This window comes from Mobula hypostoma, chromosome 15 (genome assembly GCF_963921235.1).
Source record: "Mobula hypostoma chromosome 15, sMobHyp1.1, whole genome shotgun sequence".
Classification (NCBI taxonomy): domain Eukaryota; kingdom Metazoa; phylum Chordata; class Chondrichthyes; order Myliobatiformes; family Myliobatidae; genus Mobula; species Mobula hypostoma.
In genome coordinates, this window is record NC_086111.1 from 6,926,240 (window position 1) to 6,948,319 (window position 22,080).

Below are 22,080 nucleotides of genomic sequence, written 5' to 3' on the forward strand. Positions count from 1 at the left end.
GGTCTGAAACATCAACTGTTTATTCCATTTTATTGGTGCTGCCCAGGCTGCTGAGTTCCTCCAGCATTTTGTTGTAATGTAGGCATCTCATTTTTACCTTCTGTATTTAGAGCTGGACTGTACTAGTAATCCTCGGGCAGTGTAAAGAAGACTGAACCCAATGAAGGGTCTAATCCCTGTAAGCAACTGGTGATGGAACAAGATCCCTTCATGTTTCAGAGTGAGCATTAATTTCAGTGTAAGTTATAGGAATGTTACAATAAGGCTGTAATTTAGGGAGTAGGAGGTAAATGTTGAAGTGTTTTGGATTATGTAATGTTGTTGGTTTGTGTTAGAAGACTTTGTAGGCGTTCTTTCTGGGCTTTAACCAATAAAGTTAGTCAAATATTGAGATGCATCTTGCAAGGATTTTAAATTGAAACAGGTTGTTTTAATTCAATATAATCATCAAACTTTGTGCGGAGGTTCTGTTAGTCTTTGCCAGAAGGATTTTTAACTCCATAAGGTACAGAGAGTTATAGAGCACTGTGGGGCAATAACAGGCCCTTCAGCACATGTAATCCATGACCCACACCTGGACCATAGCCATCTATACTCTACTATCCATGTACCTATCCAAATTTCTCTTCAACCTGCATCGACCGCTGTCTGCTGGCAGCTCATTCCACACTCACACTGCCTTTGGAGTGAAGATGTTCCTTCTCAGTTTCCCCTTAATTATTGCACCTTTCACAGTTAACTTATGACTACTAGTTCTTGTCTCACCAAACCACAGCGGGAAAATGCCTGTTTGCATTTAACCTAATTGTGTATACCTCTATTAAATCTCCCCTCATTCTCCTACTCTCCAGGGTATAACGTCCTAACCAGTTCAACCTTTCCCTTCTTTCAGTATTCCTTCAATCCTATTGATACCTTTCCTGTAGGCAGGTACACAATAATCCAGACTTGGCCTCACTGATGTTTGTACAGCCTCAGCATAATATCCCAACTTCTATACTCTGTACTCTGATTTATGAAGGCTAATGTGCCCAGAACTCTCTTTATGCCCCTATCTACCTGTGACGCCACTTTCAAGGAATTATGAATCTGCATTCCCAGATCTCTCCGTTCTACCGCACTCCTTTGTGTCCTAGCCTGGTTTGACCTCCCAAAATGCATCTCCTCACACTTGTCTGCATTAACTTCCATCTACCGCTTTTCAATCCATTTTCCAGGATCATGAGTTACCCTATAGCTCCAAACAAGTTTAATAAAGAGTGGCAGACCAGGTGCAAAAAAATAAAATCAAACCATTCAAATCCAGTGTGATATAGAACATAGATTGTTACAGGTAGTTTAGTCCCTTTGGCTCACAATGTTGTGCCCACCTTTTAAACTACTCTATTTTTATTTTAATGAAGTAAATAGATGCAAGTTATTCAATTTGGGTTGATTATTGGATAAACACAAACTAGCAACATGCATGGGAAGTCTCACACAGTGCCATACAGAAATGGATTAAACTCCTGTTAGATTTAATTACTGCCTCTGAATTCTTCTCTGAAATTCGGTGAAGTGCCTGATTCAAGTCTCAGTGGGGTTGTGGCTAAAAATGTGTGATTTGGGGAATTAAGTATTAATAAAAGGTGAAATTCCTGTTGTTCCTTGAACTATTAAATTTAAGTTAGTTTTCTTTGCTTAGAGACTTTACCAGTGGATAATTTACTTCTATCAAGAAATCTACTACTAGGGATTGTGGAATTTATACATATTCCAATGCAAAGATAGGGTAAATGAGCCTTTCTGATCCCATACAAATATACGTATTATATTTTAATTTATCATTCTTAGTGGAGTAGTAATGTCAGTCCTCGAGACGGGTATTGGCACACACACTCCACTCCAGATAGCTGGACAGAATGTGGGGTGAGGTTTCAGTGGGGTCAATGAGATGAGGACCTTACTTTTTACCAAGAGATTTCCCAGCCTTTGAAAGTCAGTGGGATTGAATGATCTGTTGTTCAGCATCTCCAAAATTGCATGCACGTTGGAAGCTTAGATAACGTTGAGATACCATATGTGGGAAAGCCGGCAAAGTAGAGGTTCAGTCATGATTTTGTTGAATGGCAAAGCAGTCTCCTATTTTTTGAGAGTCTTATAATTTCAACGGGTTATTGCAGTATTAAGAATTGCAACATTAAAGATGCTGTTGTTCAGATTGAAGGTTGATGACTGAACTAAATTTTAATAAATATAAAAGATGATGTTGTTATTTATTTAGAGATACAGCACAGTAACAGGCTCTTCCAGCTAACGAGCCCACACTGCCCAATTACACCCATGTGACCAATTTCCTGCTAACTCGTATATCTTTGGAATATGGGCAGAAACCAGAGAAGCCAGAGGAAACCCACACAGTCATGGGGAGAAGGTACAAACTCTTCACAGACAGCACTGAATTGGAACCCATGTTGCTGGTACTGTAATGGTATCATGCGAACTGCTATGCTACTACATCTGCTTACAATATTCCACTTCATTAGGGCAAAGGGTTCAGACCTGGATGGAAGGGAAGGTTTCATTGGTGATGGCAGAGCAGTTGTAGAGACGCTGACACAAAAAATAGGACCCAGTTGGTGATTCAAGCCTGCTCCAGCATTCATCAAGATCATAGCCTGATGAAGGGTTTTGACCCAAAACGTCGACTGTTTGCATAGATGTAGCCTGACCTTCTGAGTCTTCCTGCATTTTCTGTGTGTTACTCAAGGCGTATCTTCTACCTTGCTATTCTTCTGTGTTATCCCTCAACTCCCTTAATATCCAGAACTCTGTCATGCTCTATTTTAAGCAAGTTAATGGACTGAACTGCCACATATTTCTGGGGAGATAGTTTCAAAGATTCGCTGAGCTCTGTGTAAAGGGATTTCTCTTCATCTGGAGACTAAATGGCCCACCTCATTCTGAGGCTGTGAAATGCGAGGCCAGCTCATGCTAGGCACATGTATAGGGAAGTAAGGAGAAGTAATCATTATGTTTGTGGAAGAGGGGACAAAAAAGCTGTAATTATCCCTAGATTTGATAGGCTAGGTTTATTCTTACTGGAATGTAGTCTAAGGGTTCTTTATGATGGTCACAATTTGATTAGATGGTCAGAATTGCCTCACCAGGGCAGGGAGTCAAGAACTAGAGGGCTCAGATTAAAGGATGGTGATCTCAGCAGAGGCAGGTACAAGCACAACCTTTAAAAGGCATTAAAACACATAGAGAGATAGAGGCCTAAAAAGGGCAAATTGTGTTTCAATCAGCATGGTTAAAATGGGCCAACAGGACCACTTTCTGTGGCCTGCAATTCCATGGTGAGTCCTCTCTTCCTTAAGGCTATACAGTAGTAGGTTATCTTGATATAATGTAAATGGATTTCCCTCATAGGCATTTTAGCAATTCTCATCTCTTTAGGTACCTTAACAAAACAGTTTTCTGTCATCTCCAATTGTCTTAACTAATGGGCATAGACTGGCTAGTATTCATCAAAAAATGTGGTACAAGTTGATGTCAAAGATGTAATTGCACATGTTTGTCCTGTGTTACGAAGGAGGGGCATGTGCATATGTATTCCTTCGTTCAAGAACCTTGTCCATAGATCCTGAAATGGTATAATTTCCTTTTCTGATACTGCACAGGTGCATTGAAATCAAAGATAGCTCTCAACTTTTAATAATCTTCTCTATGGAATATCGATCAGCCATTTGGTTAGCGAGCTTGAAATCTGTCTGGGAAAAGTTGTCTAAGACAGGTGCAAGAGTAAGCAGCATTAGTCACACCTGCAGAGTAAGTGTGGCTCTGGCTGCTGTTGATATGAGAATACGCAGTTTTACTGAGCCCGGCTGCAAGGGAGCAGAATGGAGGAGGTGCGCACATAAAAGAAAGAAAATTCTTTTTCTTATCTTTTCCAGAATTGAAGATTTTTTTTTCTGTCTTTACAAATAATGAATGATTGGCTATTTTGGGTTATAGACTTCCTTAATGTAATAATCCTTCCAGCCTTTCCAAAGAATTTTCATCATTCTCACTTCCCATGTGTTTGGTACGTGTTGCTACATTTTTGTCATTCAGAAAGCTAATGTCTCCAGTGTACAAGATGTTCAAAGTGCTGTTGAGTTCAAATTAGTACAATAAATCTGCAGTGGCTATTAGAGAGAGAGCAGAGTTCATGCCTTTTAAAATATCAGTGCAATTGTTTCAGGATGTCTCGTCAGGAGATCATTAGAGTCCACCTGGGGAAGGTGAAGCAAGTTGGCATTTTAAATGATGAGTGTTGAGGAACTTGAGAAGCTGAATAGTTTCTGTAAGAGGATGAAAACCTCAAAACTGATCTGTGGCTGGTGGTGACCGACACTCCAGAATGAAAAGTGAGCTTAGGCCTCCATTGGTCAGAGCTGACCGTGAATATTATGACCTAGCTGTCAAGATACGCAAGCCTGGGCAGTGCGATGTGGAGAGCAAGCTGGTGCCCCTGTAGCAAGCTCCTCCTTTCCACACAACTGATGAACCCAAAGGAACGGCAGAGACTGATACAATTTGCTACCAGCAGTGTTGCAGGAGTTGCCAGTCAGCATTGAACTCAGTGTAGGTCTCCAGCTCCAGATATTTCCTCAGGGCTTAGTCGTGAAGCCTTCCCCAGGAGTGGGTATAGCCGCGAGGTAGTGGAGGTTTGAGCTCAGAGTTTTCCTTCTCCTAGATAAGCTGCCAACCACAGCTGACGGACCTTGTCTGCCCTAAGTGACTAGTTTTAATGCGCCAGAAACCCGGCTTTGCCCCTTCTCCTCTCCGTAGAAATGGTTCTGTTGGGCTCAGTAGCTAAGCCACGCGTGAAAGCAAGGTGATGGACTTGGTTGTCAGAGGGTACTTGAGGTGCACACCATTGGGAGCATTTAATAGGTAGTCGGAGCCTGTCCCCATTACCACCCCCGGCTATAACAACCTTAAGGAATCAAAGAATGAAAAGTAAAGATACAGAATTAACATTCACACTAATAACCTGAGTCCTATTTATTTCATGCTGAACCTTAACTTGCAATATAAACATATCAAAGAATGCGTGGGTGTACATATGGGTCATTTGAGAGAGGATACTGAATGATCTTCCTCCAAGAATTTAAGGAGATAATCTTAGCTGACTCTCCGGTGCAGATTCCAGGAAATGTTGCATTGCTGAGATGTGTTTATTCTTGGAATTCTTGGAGTGATGTAAAACTGAAACCTTGTTTGTTCTCTTAAGCCTGTCATGAAGTGGAACATTTATTCCCATGATCAAAAACAAAAATTAACCTTCCACAAACAACACTGGAGCAAATTAACTGGATTGAGGAGGTTACTATATCTAAGTTGTTTCTGTATTAACTACACACAGATGTGTTTACACTTTCAAACATACTTCATTCATTATAAAGTACTTTTGGGGATCTTGAAAGAAGAAGGAGGTAGAAGAGTCTTAGGTCTCACAACACCAGGTTCAGGAACAGTTGTACCCCTCCACCAACAGGTGACTGAACCAATGTGGATAACTTCACTCACATCAACAATAAGTTAATTCCATAACCTATGGACTCACTTTCAAGGGCTCTACAATTCATGTTCTCAATGATTATTCACTTATTATTATGTTGCTTTTTAAAATTTGTACCATTTGTTGTTTAGTGCTCATTGGTTTGTCAATCTCTTTTTTGTGCGCAGATTTTCATTGATTCTATTGTGTTTCTTTGCATTTTCCGTGAATGCCTACAAGAAAATAAATCTCAGGGTTGTATATGGTGACATATATGTACTTTGATAATAAATTTACTTCAAACTTTTTGAACTTTGTTTTCTAATGGCAAATCTGTTGATGCTATATGAGAGGAAGGGCACAACTTAGACGTGATAGAAGGAAGATACCTTGTCCCAACTGGAAAGATTGGGTGAACTGGGGTTGTTTCTTTTTGCAATGAGGAAGACACTGTATATAATTATGAGAGGATTAGGATCCATTTTCCTTTATCAGAGAAGGTAGAGACTTAAAACATTCGCTCAAAGGATTTGAAAGGAGTTAAGGAAAACAGTTTTCACATCTTAAAGATTATTGGGAACATAAAATAATCTGCAGATGCTGGGGTCAAAGCAACACTCACAACATGCTGGAGGAACTCAGCAGGTCAGGCAGCATCCATGGAAAAGATCGGTCGACGTTTCGGGCCAGAACTCTTTGTCAGGACTGTAGAGGGAAGGGGCAGAGCCCTATAAAGAAGGTGGGGGGAGGGTGGGAAGGAGAAGGCTGGTAGGTTCCAGGTGAAAAACCAGTAAGGGGAAAGATAAAGGGGTGGGGGAGGGGAAGCAGGGAAGTGATAGGCAGGAAAGGTGAAGAAGGAGTAGGGGAAAACACAATGGGTAGTAGAAGGAGGCAGAACCATGAGGGAGGTGATAGGCATCTGGGGGAGGGGGCGGAGTGACATAGGGATAGGGGAAGGGAGGGGGAGGGAATTACCAGAAGTTGGAGAATTCTATGTTCATACCAAGGGGCTGGAGACTACCTAGACGATATATGAGGTTTTGCTCCTCTAACCTGAGTTTAGCCTCATCATGGCAGTAGAGGAGGCCATGTATGGAACCTACCAGCCTTCTCCTTCCCACCCTCCCCCCACCTTCTTTATTGGGCCTCTGCCCCTTCCCTCTACAGTCCTGACGAAGGGTTCCGGCCCGAAACGTCGACTGATCTTTTCCATGGATGCTGCCCGACCTGCTGAGTTCCTCAAGCGTGTTGTGACTGTTTAGGATTATTGGGATTTGGAACCTGCTGGTGGAGGTAGAGACCCTCAACATTTAGACACTACTTGGATGCATACCTGGTGAGTTAAGGCCTACAGACTCATTGATCAGGCCTGAAAATTTCCTCTAGATCACCCAGGCTGGGAACCCTTGCTGTAGACTGGCAGTCACACAGCAGTGCTCCTTGCATCACTGCAAGTTGTCTATGATTAAGAGTCTATACGAAATCCGTTGAATTGGCTGAAGGCAGCCTACTTGTGGTGTTAGCAATATAGAAAGTCATGGTGAGAGATGGTAGGAGCTGAACACATCCAGGTTGCATCATCAGTTCAGAAACACTCAAAGTCTGGGGAATGTTCATGAGCTTCCTTTAAAGACCATCTGTTCTGGGGGATTGAACAGACGGAGTAGCCGTGTTAATGGGTGAAATATTACATCCTTCCTCTCTGATTTCTTGTATTTCTTGCACTGATTCTGAAATCTATTTGAATGACTTTTGAAAACCATGGAAATGTTAATGTACTTATTTATTAATTATTCTGTTCTGTTTTCAATAGGAACCTTCTTGATGTGGATACGTTCTCAAAATCAGATCCTGGTGAGTGAAACATTTATGTTGTTGTACTAAAGAGTATGCAGCAACTCCCAAAGATGGTTGCGTTTGTGATGGGAAGATCGAATCAAAATTATCTTGAGGCTGAATTGATGGGTTGAATGGCTTAATTCTGCTCCTACGTCTTAGTCTAGGTTATTTAACACACTCCAGCTGCAGATGGTTCAGATCAGATTCTCAGCTGTCAACCATTAATAGTTTACATATTGGCTTGTGTTGTGAGTAAAGGAGAGCTTGGCTGGAAATCAGTTAAAAAGGGACAAGCAACTAAAGTAGGCTCAGGTAGGACTAATGTAAAACTGGGTGCTTGATGGTAAACATAGGTTCAGTGAACTAAAAAGCCTAATTTTCTGTGCTATCTCTTCAGGACCCTGACTTAGTTTATTCATTTTGTTTTATTGAGACACGGTGTGGAGTAGGCCCTTCCAGCCCTTCGAGCCACGCTGCTTTACCCCAGCCTAACCATGGGACAACGTTCAAGGGACATGGGAAATGAACTCCAAATTCCAACACCCGGAGCTGTAATTGAAAGTGCTAACACTACGCTACCGTGGCACACAACTATAACTGGGAATCCACCATGGACATACAGCATTCAAGAGCTAGACTAGAAATTTATCCCCATTGATAGTCCTTTCTAGTCTAGTTAACAATGGCAACATGTTGTAGTGTGACTCCGATCAGCAGCTCTCTTGACTTAACTGAAGCTGGATTTTAGATGTGATACTATTCACTGCCGTACTATACGTAGTGCACTACTGAACAGAGAGTTTCAAGACTATTCAATTCAAGATTGTTTAATGTCATTTCCAGTAGATAAGTGTAAAGGAGAACAAAATAATTAATTGTAGACAATAATGCATAACAAATAGGCTTTCTGAGCTTCTTGGTAACTGACCTGAGATGGAAGCACCCTGTAGGTAATCTTACTCAATATCTTATTGCCAATTTCTATCTGCAGTTTGCAGTGCACAGAGGATCCACTATTGCAACTCCTGAGGTTAGTATAGACTGTTTTCTTCCTTGTGATCCCTACTGCTAACAGGGAATGGACACACACCAGCAAATAGACTTTAAAGTACTGAATCAGAACCAGAATCAGGCTTTTTAATCACCGACATACTTTGTGAATTTTGTTGTTTTGTGGCAGCAGTACAGTGTAAAGTATCAAAATAAACTAAGTGTTACAAAATGAATACTTAACTAAAATATTACAAAAAGATAGCAAAATAGTGAGGTAGTTTTCATGGACTGTTCAGAAAACTGATAGCATAGGGAGAGAAGCTGTTCACCTTATATTCCGTCTGGGTAGCCTCCAACCTGATGGCATGAACATTGACTTCTCTAACTTCCATTAATGCCCCACCTCCCCTTCATACCCCATCCCTTATTTATTTATTATTATCTTTTTTATTCTTTTCTCCATTTCTTTCCTCTTTTTTTTCCCTCTGTCCCTCTGTCCCTCTCACTATAACTCCTTGCCCATCCTCTGGGCTCCCCTCCCACTTTCTTTCTCCCTGGGCCTCCTGTCCCATGATCCTCTCATATCCCTTTTGCCAATCAACTGTCCAGCTCTTATCTCCATCCCTCCCCCTCCTGTCTTCTCCTATCATTTCGGATCTCCCCCTCTCCCCTCCCACTTTCAAATCTCTTACTAGCTCTTCCCTCAGTTAGTCCTGACAAGGGTCTCAGCCCGAAACGTCGAGTGTACCTCTTCCTATAGATGCTGCCTGGCCTGCTGCGTTCACCAGCATTTTTTATGTGTGTTGCTTAAACGCTGAGTGTTCGTCTTCAGACTCTTGTACTTCCTCCTTGATGGTAGTAATGAATGAAGGTATATCCTGGGTGGGGAGGGTCCAAAATAACAGATGCTGCCTTCTTGAGGCACTGCCTTTTGAATTTGTCCTTGATGTTGGGGTGGCTAGTACCCAAGATGAATATCAACTATTGCTTCTATTGTCATAATTCTTTCCAGCTACACGTCCATGGCTAAATCTGGTCCTTTGAAGAGCTGTGGCTCCCACTGTGCTAATGAGAGGAAAACTTGCTCTTGTGTAGGACACAGAAATGGTGCTGTCTCTATTAATTAAAGAGGTTGTTTGTTTTGAAGGAAATGGTTGATTTTTGGACACCAGGGTTTAATGTCTCATTAGAAAATAAGTGCATAGATTTCTTCTTATAGTTTTCAAACTGGGAGTGAGAGCTTTTAATGAGTCCTCAAGGATTTCCATACCAAGTACTAACAAATAGTAATTTGCCAGATTCTAAAGGTCAAGCTGTCAATCTCTGTTAAATATTCTTTTTGCATGAATTCTTTCTCTTTTTTAGATATGTGTAACTTCCTGTAACTCCAAATATTTGGATAAAATAATGATGATTTAAATTCAAAATATTCCTGTTCATAAGTAGTTTATTCAGATGGAGGAGCAAGAAAGGAATTAAAAATATTTTTTTTCTTTAACACAAGAGATTCTGTAGATGCTGGAAATCTAGAACAACATGCAGAAAATGCTGGTGGAACTCAGCAAGTCAGGCAATTTCTATGAAGATGAATAAACAGGCAGCATTTTGGTCTGAGACCCTTCATCAGGACTGGAAAGGAAGTGGGAAGACACCTAAATATGAAGGTGGGAGGAGGGGAAGGAGTAGCAGCTGGTAGATGACAGGTTAAACCAGGTGGAGGAAAGGGAATGAAGCAAGAAGCTGGGAGGGGATAGGTGGAAGATGTAAAGGTCTGAAGAAGAAGGAACCTGATAGGAGAGAACAGTGAAGCATGGGAGAAAGAGAAGGAGCAGGGGCACCAGCAGGAGGTGTTTGGCAGTTGAGAAGAAGAGAAAGGATAAGCAGGGAGCTAGAAAGGAGATGAAAAGCGAGTAGGGAGAGACGGACAAATTACCGGAAGTTAGAGAAATCAACATTCGTGCCGTCAGGTTGGAGACTACAAAGACGGAATATGAGGTGTTGCACTTCCAACATGGGTGTGGCCTCTTTGTAACTGTGGCGGAGGCCATAGAATGACACGCCTTTAGTATTTTTCCTTAATTTTTCTTTGAATTGTTTCATTCTGCATGGACGACAGTCTTAAAATTCATATGGTGGTTGCTTGTAAACCAGTTCTTGAATGTTTTCTATTCTCTCATACATTTTCATCCTCATTATTTATGCTTCCAAGAAGGTTGAACAGAGGCAGGCATGGACATTGGTATGTGTATGTGAAACATTGGTATTAGGACGTATTTTTTCCTGGCATTTAAGCAGGTGAACCATTGCAGAAAAGGTGTTGTTTATATTTCAGCATTAAGGACAAAGTGGGAGGGCCAAGTTTGCAACATAATTTGAATTCTATAGTTGTACCCTGGAGAGCATTCTGACGGGCTGCATCACTGTCTGGTATGGAGGGGCTGCTGTACAGGACTGAAACAAACTGCAGAGGGTTGTAAATTAGTCGGCTCCATCTTGGGTACTAGCTTACAAAGTACTCTGGACATCTTCAAGGAGCAGTGTTTCAGAAAGGCAGTGTCCATTATTAAGGATATCCAGCACCCAGGGCATGACTTTCTCTCATTGTTACCTGGAGGCACACACTCAGTGATTCAGGAACAGCTTCTTCCCCTCTGCCATCCAATTCTTAAGTGGACATTGAACCCCTGGACACTACTTCACTTTTTTAGTATATATTATTTCTGTTTTTGCATGATTTTTAATCTATTCAGTATGTGTATACTTTAGTTGATCTACTTATTATTATTTTATGTTTTTCTTCTATATTGTGTATTGCATTGAACTGCTGTTGCTAATTTAACAAATTTCATGACACATGCTGGTGATAACAAACCTGATTCCCGTCATTTCACAAAATATTTGTCATTTTTTCATTTCGCTTTTTGATCTTATTTATTTTTAATTTCAATTGCTCCTTCACCACCTTCCTTTTCACTCCTCACTATGCACTAGTACCTGTCCAGTAAGATGCCCAGATTGAGCTTTATTTGTTTGTTTGTTTGTCTGTTTGCCTATTTATTTAGAGATACAGTGCAGAGTAGACCCTTCTGGTCCTCAGAGCCATGCCACCCAGCAAGCCCCAATTTAACCCTAGCCTAATCATAGGACAATTTACAGTGACCAATTAACCTGTATGTCTTTGGACTTTGAACGTCCCAGTTGAAGCAGAGATATCACAAAGATCTATCTGCAAATGATCTTCTTTGACCCTGCACTGGAAGTGTCACATTTGCTTTGGCAGACATGAATGGCTCGACCTGGCTTTGACAGAAAATAAGTGCTGGCAGAAGTTTCAATTCTTGGGGAAAGCTTAGCCAGAAGATCTATTGATGTCATGAAAATTCATGAATGTTTGACTAGATCAGTTGTTAGATGGTCTTGGAAGCATCCCAAGCACAGTAGGGCATGCTTTCAGTGACACTGCATGCGACAAAGTATGCTGGGATGAGCAAGAACCAAACGAGCGTGATATATTACACTAGGAATCACGTTTGAAGGCCCTGTCACATCTGCATGGCAGTGACCAAAGAGATCCATCTATACGAGGTCAGATTTAGCCGAGTGTGGTCAGATTTAGAATCTGTGATGCTTTCCTGCAAAGAAATTTGGATTATCATTTAACATAAGTGCTAGTTCTTGTAATGACAGTAAAAAATTATAATGAGGTAAACAGCAGGGATTTGTGAAAAGAGACACTGAGGTAACATTTAAGGTCAAACACCCTTCATCAGAACAAGCTGAAATGTGGCAGTTCAAATGTGGCTAGCACGACACTATTACAGCTCAGGACATTGGAGTTTGAGTTCAGTCCTGGTGTCCTCTGTAAGGAGTTTGTGTGTCCTCCCCATAGAATACATAGGTTTTCTCCAGGTGCTCCAGTTTCCTCCCACAGTCCAACTGGTCATTGCCAGTTGACCCGTGTTTAGGCTAGGGTTAAATCAAGAGTTACTTAGTGTCACGGCTTGATTTGTTGGATGGGTCTATTCCGCAGTGTATCTCTAAATAAATAAAATAAGATAAATGTAAAAGCACCTTCAGATCTTTTTCTGTGGAATCAAGAAGAGCCTTTCTCCCACTCACTCTTGCATCCCTCATTAATGCTGGCAAACACATGCATAATATATGAGAAGGATCTATTCCTCACATGTTCAAAGATCAAGGATAATTTGCTTCCACACCAGTTTTGGGGTTCTGATGGAATGAGTCCAACTGACAGACTCTTCCAAAGAACCATTGGCAGGTAACTGAAGAAGTTGAAGTTCTTATAAAAGCTGGCATACTGTGATGTAAAGATCAGCATGATGACAATTTTAGAAACCAATTTTAGAAACCAATATGAGAGTAAACCAGTAAGTAAAAAACTTACATTAGTTAAGAGTTTCTATATTTGTTTGAAAAGAATGGAAGTAGCAAAAAGTATAGTTGCTCTAATTAAAGATAACACTGAGACACTAATGAGGAAATGAGAGTGATTTAGAGCAAACAGTTTATCATCTGTCAGATGCATAATGGGGAGAGGAAGCAACTTAAAATGGTGAGATATCAAGAGAAAAAGGATAAGGCAACTAATGGTATAAAGGCCACAAGTCCCCTAGACCTGATGGTCTGCATTTTAAAAGGTGATTAGAAATAATTAATGTATTGGTCGTTATCATTCAAGGCTCCCTACAATCTGATTGTCCCTTTGTATTGGAAATGCACAAATATAGTATGTTTGCTTAAGAAAGAAGCGAAAGAGGAAATGAAAGTTATTGGCCAGTTAACTGATCTTGTGTCGTTATTAAGCAAATGGTAGTGAGAGAGGTAAAATATTACAATAAAATTAGGTAGAGCCAGGTTTATTATCATTGCCTTATACGACGTGAAATGTAGCAGCAGAACAGTGCAATGACATAAAATTACTGTAAATGACAAAATAATGCATAAAAAGAAATAACATTCAGAAATCTGATGGTGGAGGGGAAGAAGCAGTTTCTAAATGGTTGAGTGTGTGTCTTTAGGCTCCTATACCTCCTCCCTGCTAGTAGTAATGGGAAAAGGTCATGTTCTGTATGGATGGTGATTGTATAGGATCAGTGGTAGGGATCCTCAAAAATGCTTCCAGCCCTTTGTTTACCATGCTGTTGGTAAATGTCAAAAATGGTGGGGGGGGGGGGCGGTGGTTGTGGAGGGTGGTCTTCTGGTGATCCTCTGTAGGGTCTCGTGGTCTGATGCTGTGCTGCTTCCATATCACACAATGATGCAGCCAGACAAGACACACTCGATGGTGCCCCTGTAGAAAGTTGTTAGGGAGCCTTGCACAACTCAGTCTCCTCAGGAAGTATAGACACTTCTCTGTCTTCTTGACTAGCGAGGAGATGTTGTGGTTAGATTGTCTGTTATGTGCACACGAAGGAACTTTGTGCTCTTCACTCTCTGCTTGGCAGAGCCATTAACGTGCAATGGAGAGTGGTCAGCTAGCAGTGTAGTCATCAGCCAGTAGCACAAACAGCAGTGGACTGAGCTCATGGGTCCTGGGGAGCATCAGTGCTTAGTGTGATGGAGCTTCAGACATTACTACTAACTTAGACTGAAGACTTCCTATCAAAAAATTCAGAGGTGTTGTTGAGTGCCAACGAGGACAGTTCACCTACCAGCCTCCGAGGGATGTTCATATTTAATGGTGAGCTGAAGCCAAGGAACAACATCCTGGCATGTAAGTCACGTGGGACAGGCGGACTGCAAAGCCGAGGGTATGGCGTCATTTGTGGAGTAGTTTAAGCAGAAGGCAAACTGGAAAGGATCTAATGTCGCTGGAAGGTGGGATTTTACATGATCCATTACCCGCTGCTCAAAGCACTTCACGATTGTGCCACTGGGCAATAATTATTTCTGCCAGTTACCATCATGCTCTTGGGCACCGGTATGATGGTGGCTGCCCTGAAGCCTGCAGGGACAGTGGACAGTTTCAAACAGGTATTAAAGATGTCCATTAGGACCTATTAGCTGGGTTGTACAGTCCCTCAGTAGTTGACCAGTACATTGTCTGGCTCCTCTGCTTCGTGTGTGTTTACCCTGGCTAGGGACTCCTCACATCAGGCTAGACAAGGTGCCTGTTCCTCATGGAGAGAGGAGGCTTTCCTCATTGTCACATCATCCAATGCATCACATTGTGCATTCAGCATATCTGGAAGGGAGTGGTCACTGTCGTTGACGTGCAGGGTGCTTTGTACACCCTGCCACATGCACCTCATGTTTCTGGTGTCACAAAGGTGTCTGTGAACTTTCTGTGAGAGGTTACACTTTGTATTCCTGATGGCATGGGAGAGCATGGCTCTTGCTGACCTTAGATTTGTCCTGTCTCCCCATCTGAAGGCAGCATCCTGATCCCTAAACAGTTGACAAATCCCTGCAGTCAGCCATGGTTTCTGATTTGCTCTAGCAGTATATTATTTAACCATGCTATCATCCTCAATGCATTTTCCTATGTAACCAGCCACCACCCATTCATCAATGTTGATGTGATGATCATTGGCAGCCGCCTCCCTGAATATGCTCCTATCCCATGCTTCCAAAGCAGTCCTGCAGCACCTTCTGGCCAGGTCCTGATCTCCCTGTAAACCGGTTTGACTCATTTAGTTAGTGTCCTGTATGCAGGGATGCATAAATAGATATGCGGTCTGACTATCCAAGGTGAAAGCAGAGGCAGTCCTGTAGACTCCACAAACATTAGTATAGACCAGGTCGAATATACTCTCTCCTCTGGCTGTGATGTTGACATACTGACAGAACTTTTGCAGGACTGTTTTTGAGTTGGCATTTTTGAAGTCATCAACAATAATGAAGACACCATTGGGATGAATGGCTGCGCGGTTGCAGATGCTGCCGTAGAGCTCCTGCAGCACCTCCCGCCATTAGCGCAGGGGGGATGTAAACAGAAATAATCACAATGGCAGAGAACTTCCTTGGTAAGTCGAAGAGCCTGCACTTCACCATTAAAAACTCCATCTGTGGTGAACAGTGGGCCATTACTACTGATGTGTTCAGACACCAGTTCTTATTGATGTTGCCACATTGACTTCCTCTATGGGTCTTGCTGGAGGTCACAGCATTTCTGTCTGCCCAAAAGGAGAATAGGAGTGGAGTCCTGGAGCCATGTTTCTGTTAGGATGAGTGTAAAGCAGTCCCTCATCTCCCACTGGTTCAGACGCAGATGCAGGTAATCCAACTTACTTCCTAGTGATCAGATATTAGAGAGTAGAATTGATGGGAATGTGCACCTGCAGGGACCTACTTTAAGTCTCGCTCAAATACTTGCACACTTCTGCATCCTCGCGCACCGCTGCTGGTGGTTGCTTCCCAGGACATCTGTAGCAGGCCACAGTGGGGAGCAAGGGCCCACTCCACGTGTTAGTCCATAACAGCACAGCACCTTCATTACCCTGCTCACTTGCGAGGGTGCCTTGCATATTTTAGTGTTCTGTATGATCAACAGTGTTCTTTGATCACAGAAAAGATGAACAGGACACGAAATTTCACCGTTGATTGGAGCCAGAGAGGCCACTGCTGTAACTAACATGTTGGATGAAGGGGAAATATAGATAGAGCATATTTAGATTTCCAAAAGGCATGTAAAAAGGTGGTGTGGCGACCCACTTTCTAGTACACTTGAACCGGCTCACAAAACAGCGTGTGCCGGCAGAGAGGCCAGCCCCAAAAAGGACTCCAGGCTATCTTCACCAGCGGGGGAAAATCCGCACGCGGAAAGGGTCTGCGGTTATGCATTCCCCACAGCAGTCCCGCCCAGGGAGGGCAGGAACGGGAAGGCTTTAAAGGAGTCTGCGAAGTTTGAATAAATCTCTTTTATCTCAACTCCAACTCACCGACTACGTGTCGTTATTCTACTGCTGTGTGTAGCACACCGCTACAGTGGCATGTAAAATGCTTTAGATGAGGAATCGTAGCATTAAGACTTGTATCTTAGAATGAATGGATCTTGGTGTAATTGTGTATGGCATAATCTGTCTCGATGGCACGCAAAATAAAATCTTTTCCCTGTTTCTCAGCATTTGTGACAATGATGAACCAATATCAATAGCTAATTAATGGAAAATAGTCAAAGTAAAAGAGCCAATTTTTGGTTGTCAGGTTGCATCTTGAACAGAAGCAGAGGAATCATTATTGGGATCTCAACCATCTACAATTTATATTATTGGCTTGGATGAAAGGATTGTAATGTGTTATAGCCAAATGTACTGATGATACAAAGTGTAAGCAAGTTGTATGGGGAATATAAAGTATCTGCTAAGGGATATGGATTGGCTAAGCGAATGAATAAAATTTAAAAGATGGATTATAATCGGTAGAAATGTGAGGTTATCCACTTTGGTAGGAAGAACAGAAAATTAAAATATTATTTGAATGTAAAATGTACACAGAATAGTCATATGCCAAAGGATTTGGTTATCTTTCTGAAAATGTACAGGTCTCCACTGAGAACCCATCTACAACACTGGAGGTCAGTGGTCAGGTTTCTACCTTTAGAAAGCCTAGACTTATGATAGAATCAGAATCGGTTTGTTATCAGTGACAGCTGTCATGGAATTTGTTGTTCTTCAGCCGCAGCAGAGTGCAAAACTTAAAATATACAATAAAATTATAGTAAGAAATACATAAAATTTTAAGCAATGCAAGAAGAGCAAAAAGATATGGTGAGGTGATGTTCATGGGAATGCAGCAAAGGTTCAGTGGATTTATTTCTGAGATGGAGTGTAATGTCCTGAGAGGAGATGAGAACTATGTGGTACTATACTTTTCGAAGTTTAATAGAATGAGAGGTGACCTTATTGAAACATCAAATTATTAGGAAACTGGACAGGGTCAATGCAAGACCAGTGCTTCCCTTGACTGGGAAATCTACGATTAAAAGCCAGGATCTCAAATAAGAGATTTGCTTCTTATGACTGAGATGAGAAGAAACATCAACTGCAAGAAGGTGATGAGGCTTTGGATTTTTCCACTGAAGAATGCCATAGAGGCTCAGTCACTTAATCAAAAAAAAAGAGATTAAAAGGTTTTTAGATACCAGAAGAATAAAGAGGTAAAGGATTAATGAAAGAAATGGCATTCAGATTAAAGATCAGTCATGATATTATTAGATGGTGAAGCACCCACAAGGACTCAAATTATCCTTCTAAATTGGCTTCTATTTCTTATGTTCCCATATTTTCTCATAAATAATAGGGAATATAAACCTACTCATCTTCTATCCCTTCACTGGACAACTCTGCCGTTCCAGAATTTATCTGAATGAACTATCCATTTCAGGATTACCCTTCCAGTGATAACCCTCAAATTTAGTTTGTTCTACCCTTTAGGAGCACAGCCAGTGCTGTCCAAGAAGGTTCAGGTTCAAGTTCAAGTTCCGTTTATTATCATTCAACTGTACACGTACATTATACTGTTGAATCAAACAACGTGCTTGTGGAACAAAGTGCAGTATCTGTAACTTACACAGTGCATATAACTCATACACATAACACATAAAGTAATATTACCATAAAAACTTAATGAATAATAAGGTGCATATACAGTACGATGCAACTTTAAAAGTAAACAGTATAATGCTACTGGCGCTTCATGCATGATGAGAACTGGGTGGTGGCATTGAGTTCAGTAGTCTTACAGACTGGGACAAGAAGCTGTTTCTCATCCTGAAAGTTCTTGTCCTAATGCTATGGTACTTACTTCCTGACGGTAGGGAGTCAAAGAGACTGTTGGACGGATGGGAGGGATCTTTGACAATCCTATGGGCCCTACATTAACAGCGCTTCTGAGAAATATCTCTAATGGGTGGAAGAGAAACCCCGATGATCTTCTCAGCAGTCCTCACAATTCTTTGTAGACATTTGTGGGGGTTAGGTTTGGGTATGGAATGAACACAGGAAAGTGGTGTGCTGATAGAAGATCAATCATGGTCTTATTGAATGATGCAGCAGGGAAGAGGGGCTGAATGATCTACCATCAATTTCTTCTCTCCTTGCGTTTGTTGCATTAGCTTAGCTAACAGAACATTAGCCTAGAGATGCAGGAAATAGGTAGAAAGCTAAATGACATCTTGGCCATCATTGCAAGAGAAGAGGAGTACAAAAGTATGATGTTGTAGTGGTGTGCTACACACAGCGCTAGAATAACCACACGGAGTCGGTGAGTTAGAGTTGCGATGAAAGAGATTTATTCAAACTTCGCGGCCTGCTTTAAAGCCTTCCCGTTCCCGCCCTCCCTGTGGCGGGACTGCTGTGGGGAATGCATATTCCCAGACCCTTTCTGCGCGCGGGATTTTCCCCCTGCTGGTGAAGATGGGGCCGGCCCTCTGCCTGCGCGCGCTGTTGTGAGCCGGTTCATGGGCGCCAGAAAGTGGGTCGCCACATAACCCCCCCCCCCCAGAACCGGCGATACCTCCCCCAATGTCCACAGTCTGGATCGGCCTCTGTTTGGGAGGTCTGCCCCTGCGCCGCGGTGCCTGAGCCTGGACCGGTTGCGCCAAGTCCACATGGGCTGCTTTGAGTTGGTCCACCGTGAAAACCTCCTCTCTCCCCCCAATGTCCAGCACGAATGTGGACCCATTGTTCCTAATCACCTTAAACGGCCCCTCGTAGGGCCGCTGTAGCGGTGCTCGGTGTCCGCCCCGTCGTACAAAAAGAAACTTACATTTCTGCAGGTCTTTGGGTACGCAGGTCGGGCTCTGTCCGTGCTGTGAAGTGGGTATGGGGGTCAGGTCACCGAGCCTCTCCCGTAGTCTGTCCAGGACTGCTGTGGGTTCTTCCTCTTGCCCCCTTGGGGCTGGTATGAACTCTCCTGGGACTATCAGGGGTGCGCCGTACGCCAGCTTGGCCGACGAGGTATGCAGATCCTCTTTGGGGGCCGTGCGGATTCCGAGCAGGACCCAGGGAAGTTCGTCCACCCAGTTAGGCCCCTCCAGGCGGGCCATGAGAGCTGATTTCAGGTGATGGTGGAAGCGCTCCACTAGTCCGTTCGACTGTGGGTGGTAGGCAGTTGTGTGGTGTAGCTGAGGTCCTAAAGGGTTGGCCATAGCCGACCACAGGCTGGAGGTGAACTGTGCTCCCCTGTCGGAGAGGTAATGTGGGCCGGTACCCCGAAGCGGGCTACCCAGGTTGCGATCAGTGCTCGGGCGCAGGATTCGGAGGTGGTGTCGGTGAGCGGGACTACCTCTGGCCATCTGGTGAACAGGTCTATCATAGTTAGGAGGTACCGCGCTCCTCGTGACACTGGCAGGGGCCCCACGATATCCACATGGATGTGGTCGAACCTCCGGCGGGTGGGTTCGAACCGCTGCATCGGAGCCTTGGTGTGCCGCTGCACCTTGGCCGTTTGGCACTGCATGCACGTTTTGGCCCATTCACTGACCTGTTTACGCAGTCCATGCCACACAAACCTGTTGGAGACCAGCCGGATGGTTGTCCTGATGGAGGGGTGCGCTAAGTTGTGAATGGACTTGAAAACCCGCCGGCGCCAGGCTGCTGGGACGACGGGGCGGGGTTGGCCGGTAGCTACGTCACATAGTAGGGTCCTCTCACCTGGGCCTACGGGGAGGTCTTGGAGCTGCAAACCGGGGACCGCAGTTCTGTAACTGGGGATCTCAGCGCCTGCCTGCTGTGCCTCTGCCAGCGCTGCATAGTCCACCCCCTGGGACAGGGCCTGTATGGTCGTCTGGAAAGTGCGTCCGCCACGACGTTGTCCTTTCCCGAGACATGCCGGATTTCCATCGTGTACTCGGAGATGTAGGACAGATGTCGCTGCTGGTGGGACGACCAGGGGTCGGACACCTTCATGAACGCAAAGGTAAGCGGTTTGTGGTCGGTGAACGCGGTGAAGGGCCTACCTTCTAAGAAGTACCTGAAATGCCGGATTGCCAGGTATAGTGCCAATAGCTCCCGGTCGAAAGCACTGTATTTGAGTTCAGGTGATCGTAGGTGTTTGCTGAAGAATGCCAGGGGTTGCCAGCGACCCTCGATGAGTTGCTCCAGCACTCCACCAACTGCTGTGTTGGATGCGTCCACCGTGATAGCAGTAGGAACGTCCGTTCTGGGGTGCACTAGCATCGCGGCGTTTGCCAAGGCTTCTTTGGTTTTAATGAAAGCGGCTGTGGCCTCTTCGTCCCAGGTAATGTCGTTGCCCTTACCCGACATTAGAGTGAACAGGGGTCGCATGGTTCGGGCTGCTGAGGGGAGGAAACGGTGGTAGAAATTCAGCATACCCACGAATTCCTGCAGGCCTTTGATTGTGTTGGGTCGGGGGAAGTTGCGGACCGCGTCTACCTTGGCGGGCAGCGGCATTGCCCCGTCTTTAGTAATCCTGTGGCCCAGGAAGTCGATGGTGTCGAGTCCGAACTGGCATTTGGCTGGGTTGATTGTAAGGCCGAATTCGCTCAGGCGGGAGTAGAGCTGGTGGAGGTGGGACAGATGCTCCTGCCGACTACTGCTGGCTATGAGGATGTCGTCCAAATAGATGAATGCAAAGTCCAGGTCACGTCCCACCACGTCCATTAGCTGCTGGAAAGTCTGTGCGGCATTCTTTAGACCAAACGGCATTCGGAGGAATTCGAAAAGTCCGAACGGGGTGATAAGTGCTGTTTTGGGGATGTCGTCCGGATGTACAGGGATTTGATGGTATCCCCGGACGAGGTCTACCTTGGAAAAGATCCTTGCGCCGTGTAGGTTTGCTGCGAAGTCTTGAATGTGCGGCACAGGGTAGCGGTCTGGCGTTGTAGCCTCGTTCAGTCTGCGGTAGTCACCATATGGTCTCCAGCCCCCCGTTGCCTTGGGCACCATGTGAAGGGGGGAGGCCCATGGGCTGTTGGACCGTCGTATGATCCCTAATTCCTCCATCTTCTTGAACTCCTCCTTCGCCAGTCGGAGCTTGTCCGGGGGAAGCCTTCGAGCACGGGCGTGGAGGGGTGGTCCCTGGGTCAGGATGTGGTGCTGTACTCCGTGTCTGGGCATGGCTGCCGTGAACTGCGGTGTCAGTACTGATGGGAAATCCGCCAGGACCCTGGTGAATTCGTTGTCGGACAGCATGATGGAGTCCAGGTGTGGGGCTGGCAACTGTGCTTCACCCAGGGAGAACGTTTGAAAAGTCTTGGCGTGGACTAATCGCTTCCCTTGCAGGTCGACCAGCAGGCTGTGGGCTCGCAGAAAATCCGCCCCCAGGAGTGGTTGGGCCACGGTGGTCAGTGTGAAGTCCCACGTGAGCCGGCTGGAGCTGAACTGTAGCCGCACCATGCGGGTGCCGTAGGTTCGTATTGTGTTGCCATTTGCGGCCCTCAGGGTGGGTCCCGGTTCTCTGTTGTGGGTATCGTAACTCGTTGGAGGTAAGACGCTGATCTCCGCTCTGGTGTCGACCAAAAAGCGGCGTCCCGACTGCTTGTCCCAGACGTACAGGAGGCTGTCCTGATGGCCAGCCGCCGTAGCCATCAGCGGCGGCTGGGCCCTGGCGTTTCCCGGGAATTTGCAGGGTGGTCTACAGCGGCGGGCCTCTGTGCCCCACCGCTGCTGGTAGAAACACCATTGTTCGTTGGGCTCCTCACTCCCGTCGCCGGGTTTTGTAGGCTCTGCTGCCGGGCCTGGTCTGGTCTGTCGTTGGGCATGCGGCTTGGTGATCTGTGCGACGGATGCCCCTCTCTC

General features: G+C 44.4%; 1 protein-coding gene across 1 annotated transcript in view; it reads left to right on the forward strand.

Annotated features, from left to right (window-relative positions):
- Positions 1 to 22,080, forward strand: part of LOC134356672 (copine-9-like) — a 585,942-nt gene that overhangs the window by 68,622 nt on the left and 495,240 nt on the right. Inside the window, exon 2 of the mRNA XM_063067690.1 lies at positions 7,341 to 7,381. Within this exon, the coding sequence (XP_062923760.1) occupies positions 7,341 to 7,381 (41 nt within the window). The remainder of the gene's footprint in view (positions 1 to 7,340; positions 7,382 to 22,080) is intronic.